A 7500-nucleotide genomic window follows, 5' to 3' on the forward strand; every position below is an offset into this window, starting at 1 on the left:
ATTATATATATATATATATATATATATATATATATATATATACATATATACATATGTATATATATATATATATATATATATATATATATATATATATATATGTGTGTGTGTGTGTGTGTGTGTGTGTGTGTGTGTGTGTGTGTGTGTGTGTGTGTGTGTGTGTGTGTGTGTACGGTGTTACGCACACACACACACACACACACACACACACACACACACACACACACACACACACACACACACACACACACACACACGCACGCACGCACACACACACGTGTGTGTGTATGTATGTATATGTATATATATACATATATATATGTATATATATAATTAATATATAATATACATGTATACATATATACATATATATATGTAAAGTGTTAAGTGCGAGTATTTTTTTTTATAATACGTAATTTAATGAATTTTGAGCAGAACTTCTCGCAACAGCCCAAAAAGCAAATTAACAGTATGTGTTCCTTCTGCAGGATTCGCAATGTCACATGTGCTCAGCGCCGCGCCTGCAGTGGCACGGTGCCTGCCCTCGCACTCGGCCTCGGCACGCAGGTGGATCAGTGTGAGTACCTGGGCACTCTGATTTCACAAAGCATGTAGTCATTTAAATAACGCACACGATTTAATACATATACTCAGATGTATATGCACACCCAGAACTCATACAAACACTTACAAGTACACATACATCAATATTTACAAAAAAAATCTCAAAGCTTCTAAATCGTATACAATATATATTCCAATATCACCTCGCAAATAAACAAACACACACACACACACACACCGAAAAAAACAAACAAATGCCAAATGTCCAAATGGTTGTTAGATGAACTGAATATCTAAACAACTCCAGGTCGAATATCGTTCCAGCTCATTAAAAATTATCTCCTTCTCAAAAACAACAAATGCAACAGCGGAATGTACGAGGTCGTGTGCTAGCTATTAGACGTGAGGACCAGAGTGTATGGGAGAGAAGAGCTCCTCTAGGGCCATCGCAGGTCAGACAGCTGGTCAAAGATGGAGTCAAGGTCATCGTACAGCCATCTAACCGACGAGCTTACCCGATGCAGGTTAGTCATATCACTCGTTACTAGAAACACTTTTTTCCGTCTTTATCAGTGTATAGACCATATTCTTCACTAAGATGTGTACTTGATGCAGGTGTAAATATAGATTATTCATACAAAAAAAAGTCCTGTAATAATCTTTGTATCCTAGAAAATATAACCAAAAGTACCTACGTTCAGTACATTACAGCCACTCAGGCCAGCTTCCCAATCATTTTATTTTTTTCTCTCTTAAATATGTAACAATCCCATTATCTATCTTTTTCAGGCTTATCAAAATGCAGGAGCAAAAATACAGGAAGATATCTCCGAAGCGCCCGTTGTCATAGGCGTCAAACAAGTACCCATTGATCAACTAATACCCAACCGCACGTACTGTTTCTTCTCGCATACTATCAAAGCACAAGAGGCGAATATGCCCTTACTGGATGCTATTTTGGAAAAGGTTTGTATATATTTCTCTGTGTTTCGTGTTATAGCTTGGATATTCGAAAAGTTTTAGAATGCAGTTTTATAGTGTCCAATTAAATACTTACCCTAAAACGTATTGATTATTATAAAAAAAATATATATATACGAGCAGATTTCAGTCTTCACTAAAAATAAAGAGACAGAGAAAGAGAAATAAAAAAAAATCAAATTAACTTTACCTTCCAGAACATTAGACTGATCGACTACGAGCGGATGTGTGACGAGCGAGGCCAGAGGGTGGTCGCCTTCGGAAAATACGCGGGTGTTGCGGGAATGATCAATATCCTCAATGGGCTTGGACTCCGACTCCTTGCTTTGGGTCACCACACGCCTTTTATGGTAGGTTGGTAGCCCTGGTGTACGAATAAAAATAGAGGAAAATTGTTTATCTAACAAAGAAAACCACAAGATAAAATCCACAGTCATTGGGTTTATTAACAGAAAACGAGTTATGGCGTCAAAAGTATACACCAACACATGTAACTCTTTCATGCATAAATGTCTTTCAGCATATTGGACCTGCACATAACTACCGCAACACCGAAATGGCGAGACAGTCCATTCGTGACACAGGCTACGAAATATCCCTGGGAATGATGCCCAAGTCCATTGGCCCGTTGACTTTCGTCTTCACTGGAACTGGAAACGTGTCCCAAGGAGCACAGGAGATATTCCAGGACCTTCCTCATGAATACGTCAGCGTCCAGGCTCTCAAGAAGGTCTCCGAACATGGATGTAAGAGGAGGCTGCTTTAATTTAATGAAATGTTTACGTACAAATTGATTTCGTGGATTTCTTATTGGTGTTACCATCGATTTATTATTACATTTATGGTAATGTACGCCATTCCAACGCTCTGGTTTAAGATATTAGTCATAAAAATTAGTTCAACTATTTTGTTACATATCTGATATATTGTTACACATTACAATGACTTCAACAATATCTTCCACGGATTCTCTTCATATCACTGAAGAATATTCCAAAGGCGTGAATATGAACTGTAATGCATTCCATGTCAAATAACCTGAATATCTGCCAACAGCGCTGAATAAGATGTACGGGTGTGAAGTCAGTCGCCAAGACCATCTGGTGAGAAAGGACGGAGGCAAATACGATGCTGTTGAGTACGAGGAACACCCAGAGAGATACATTTCAGTTTTTGCGCACAAAGTAAGAAAAAAAATCTCCCTTGTCTATCCTGTCTACTTTCCTGTTAGTCTTTCTTTGTCTTTCAATTTGTTTATATATTTATCATTTGTTTCTAATAGTTTGCGTTCATGTTGTTTAAACATGTATATACTGTATTTGCTTATCCATTATATAAGTTTTAGGTGTATATTATTAACGATACATATTGTCTAGCTAAACTAACTGTCTTTACTCACAGATTGCCCCATATGCGTCAGTGATCGTGAACGGCATATACTGGGCTGTAAACTCCCCCAAGTTATTAACAATTCCGGATGCAAAGTACCTTCTACAACCAGTCTACACGCCATGGCTTCCTATATCGGTAAGACAGACCTTTATATTAATATATATATTCCTTGAATAGCGAAAGCAAGACTTTTTTTTCAGCACGATGGCAGAAACCCAACAAGTGGAAGGTAAAATTCTATTATCATAGATATTATTAGTTTAACAGAAATTCCTTCAGGGTGTATTATTATAAGGTTTTGAGTGTGGGTCCGTGCGTCTGAAGCAATTGGTTTCGTTCATGAAATTTCAGTGAACCAGAGTAGCAATGATTAACACTTCCTTTAACTCAAACTTTGCAGGAGTATGTAGGTCTTTGCAATGCTACTCTTGGGTAACGGACAAGGCAGAATTATAATGTGTTCTGCTATTGTTCTTTTAATCTAGAATTTAACTCTGGTAGTAGAATACATATTAATACAAGTTCCTCTGTGTCTATGTATGGTCCAGCCTTTACAATAATGAAATAGATCACGATAAAGACGTCCCAGTGATGCGATATGGATATTCTAAATAAATAATAATCAAGCCCTTGTCTCCAGAAATGACAGCTATTAAAAGATTACTGTAGTGACGGGGATTAGAGTTAAACTGGCCTTTCTTCCACATCATCAAGAGCAGAAGCAGAGACAGAGGGAGACAAAGCAGGGAAACGTAAGTGTGGACGAACGTAAAGTGATAACCCACGACACTGCAGGTGACGAGAATAGGGTAGGCTATGACCGATGTGTTTTTGACCTCATGGAAGCATACAGTCAGTTGGGCCCTTATGAAAAAGCAGGAATTGTCGTTAGATTGTTGACGTGATACTGCCATTCATGTTGTGTGTACTGTATCAAATATTTTGTTGTATTCAATATAAAAGTTGTTTTTAATGTGAGGAAAACATGCTGTCTACCAGGATTGATACTCGTGTACATAATTGATTGAAAAGTATCACGCAAAAAATCAAATTTATTTGCCATTACTATTAAAAAAAAATGCGTTTGTTTGATAAAGTTCATTTACAATTGCGACTTTGAAGAGCTGTTGATACTGTGTATCAGTTATCAACAGAAAATCAAACAGTCTACTTATCCACAGACGCCATTCAGTGACGATATATAGGTAATCTATAGTAATATCATTAAAAAAAAATTGCATCCACTTTACAGTTTTGAAAAATCTGAACATATCGACCAGCTAATGTATGCAACCAAGGCCACAGAGTAGTATGGTTTTGTGACACCGGTGTTTAAATGGTTTTCTAGGGCTGAATCCCCTCTGCACATGTATATGCCAGATTTGCACAGTGGTTTTGTCACAATCAAGGTGTATTCAGAAGCACAAACAAGTTGTATTCCGGTTTTCAAAAACCAGAAACTTTAAAAATGCCATAAAAGTGATATTATTACATCAACCACCCCTTCTAAATACGACCTTTGTTATTTGTCATTCCTACTTCCTCCTACAATTACCCAGTCTTTGTCATTTAACTTCTTGCATCCCTTGTGCTAACAAAGGGGTTGGTGTTGATGCAAAATGTCACTTTTGCACAGGCTTTCAGTGTTCGTATGATGTTGCATGTTTGATTAGTTTATAACTGTACATTTTCTTTATAACATAGTACATTTCCTGGTTTAATATATTTCTATTCTTTTGGTCAAAGAAAACGGAAAGTAGGTTCTTTACCTGTTAGTTCATTTCAGAAACAGAATGACTATTTCTTATCCATTTTATCCAAAAACCATGGTAAATATAGTGCATCCAATTTAAAGAAAGAAACACTTGGCAACTCTCCCTGGCTGTGAGGTACTCTGATTCGCCTACTCTCTTTTTTATTCATGTCAATTTGACACAATACTTATGCTTACATGCGTTCGAGATTTTAAAAACTAATATAGTGTTTTTTATTGCTTTATACTGCTTTATTATTCTTTATCAAATCAGAGTACACCAAAGTTAGGAGTGAGTTGCCTGGTTTTCCTTTTCTGCGACAAAATGAGACTGTGTACTGGTCTATGTATTATCCTATTCTTCATTAAGTATATTTAATATACAGTGATATTCACAACAGTAGTATGCAGTTATGCAATCTTTATTCATGCACAAAGAATAATCAATCAGTAGGTGGAAATTGCAGGCATGCAAAGAGGATAAAGCTCCCCCCTAAGACGACTTTAGGTTAATATTCAATGTATAAAAGGTTCCTCCAACTGCTGATATGACAGTTGCGGCTCTGACCGTAAAATCAACAATACTAAGTTTCCACTAGTTCCCAGTTTCCAACTCTCCTGTAATTGTTTAATGTCGTTTTAGTGTTTCAACAAATGCTCCACAAAACGACCGTAGAAAGTATTTTTAGTGTAATTTATATAATATGTATAAAACCTACGCGGAACTGGATTTCTAGATAGACGATACACTTATACAAACATTGGACCATTACTGATTATATATAGGGAAACTGATGTTAAAGTATTAGGCTCCTAATTTTGAAAAAGAAAAAAGTTGGGTTCGTCTTCGAAAGGGAGGTATTGCATAATGTCAGTTTTCAAGAGGCATTGGATGGAGCCAAAATAGAGGCAAGACCCGATTGCAACGATTTTTTATACACCATCAAATATACGCTGTTATATATACACATATATTATTTATATATAATATATGTATATTATATGTGCGTGTGTGTTATAAGAAAAAATATATCATATACATTCATACATATATATGTGTGTATGTGTGTACACAAACAAATATATATATATATATATATATATATATATATATATATAATATATATATATATATGTATATCATAAATAGATATACATACATATATATTACACATACACATATGTGTGTGTGTGTGTGTATGTGCATATATATATATATTCTTCTTTTAACGGTAGGTTTATGTCTGAACCGCCGTGGTCACAGCATGATATTTAGTTTTTTCATGTTGTGATGCTCTTGGAGTGAGTACGTGGTAGGGTCCCCAGTTCCTTTCCACGGAGAGTGCCGGTGTTACCTTTTTTAGGTACTCTCTATTTATCCGGGCTTGGGACAGCATGATTTGGCTGGCTTGGACACCCAGTGGCTAGGTAGGCAATCGAGGTAAAGTTCATTGCCCAAGGGAACAACGCGCCGGCCGGTGACTCGAACCCTCGAACTTAGATTGCCGTCGTGACAGTCTTGAGTCTGATACTTACCATTCGCCTCGCGCCTTGACGATCATGGGTTTTCCATGATTTCTTGGCAGTTTAGAGGCGGTGTTTGCCATTGCCTTCGCCCGGTGTTTTTTTTTTTTTTTTTTTTTTTTTTTTTTATCGAGCCACCATTCTATTTACCGGAACGACTTGGGCTGGCTTGGCCACCCAGTGGCTAGGTAGGCAATCGAGGTGAAGCTCCTTGCCCAAGGGAAACAACGCGCCGGCCTGTGACTCGAACCTTCGAACTCAGATTGCCGTCGTGACAGTCCTGAGTCCGATGCTCTAACCATTCGACCACCGCGGCCCCACATATATATATATATATATATATATATATATATATATATATATATATATATATATATATGCACATATGTGTGGGTTCATCCATGCACACACGCATTGCCGCGCGCGTATGTGAGCATGCGCGCTGATTTACATAATTTTGTAATCGAACCTAGATACGATGAAGTTCCTTGGGCAAGGAACTTTACCTCGATTGCCTATTTAGTCACTGGGTGGGCAAGCCAGCTCAAGTCAGTGCTGGTTGCAAGCCCGGATAAATAGAGAGAATGATTACCTAAAAGGTAACACCGGCACTCTCCGTGGAAAGGAACAGGGGACCCTACCACGTACCCACTCTAAGAGCAGCACAACATGAAAACTACAATTAAGTATCATGCTGTGACCACGGCGGCTCAAACATGAACCTACCGTTAATAATATATATATGTATATATACATATATATATATACATATACATATATATGTGTGTATGTATATATATATATATATATATATATATATATATATATATATATATATATATATATATACATATAAGGGGCCGCGTGCGATGGTGAGGTCGACTCAAGCATGCCGCGCTGATTGGTGAGCATGCGCGCTGATTTTTGGCAAGATCACCTGATTCCGTAGCACTTGGCAAGGCAACGTGTAACTGAATGGGCTATTAACACCCGGGTGTGGCAAAGCCAGCTCAAGTTCAGTGCTGAGTCCAAGCCGGTAATGTAGAGAATGATTAACCTAAAAGGTACACCGACGCCCTTCCGTGGCAAAGGAACCCACAGGACACCTACCACGTACCACACCCAAGCAGTGGTCCAACACGAACTCAAATAGAGAAGCTGACTACCTCAAACAGGTAACCGCACTCTCGTGAAAGGAACTATTACAGTATATATAGATACATATATATACTATATATATCTGTATAGATATGATATATATATATATATATATATATATATATGTA

The 7500-nt window shown here is 37.4% G+C and overlaps 1 protein-coding gene across 2 annotated transcripts in view; it reads left to right on the forward strand.

Moving 5' to 3' along the window:
• The window catches only part of LOC119590073 (alpha-aminoadipic semialdehyde synthase, mitochondrial-like), a 28323-nt gene that overhangs the window by 9837 nt on the left and 10986 nt on the right, over nucleotides 1–7500 (forward strand). For both annotated transcript variants that reach the window (XM_037938827.1, XM_037938828.1), the window contains exons 2-8: nucleotides 489–577; nucleotides 933–1088; nucleotides 1354–1530; nucleotides 1743–1895; nucleotides 2066–2291; nucleotides 2602–2729; nucleotides 2947–3072. In XM_037938827.1, the coding sequence (XP_037794755.1) occupies nucleotides 497–577; nucleotides 933–1088; nucleotides 1354–1530; nucleotides 1743–1895; nucleotides 2066–2291; nucleotides 2602–2729; nucleotides 2947–3072 (1047 nt within the window). In that variant the 5' untranslated portion in view covers nucleotides 489–496. The remainder of the gene's footprint in view (nucleotides 1–488; nucleotides 578–932; nucleotides 1089–1353; nucleotides 1531–1742; nucleotides 1896–2065; nucleotides 2292–2601; nucleotides 2730–2946; nucleotides 3073–7500) is intronic.

This window comes from Penaeus monodon, chromosome 26 (assembly GCF_015228065.2).
Source record: "Penaeus monodon isolate SGIC_2016 chromosome 26, NSTDA_Pmon_1, whole genome shotgun sequence".
Taxonomy (NCBI): Eukaryota; Metazoa; Arthropoda; class Malacostraca; order Decapoda; family Penaeidae; genus Penaeus; species Penaeus monodon.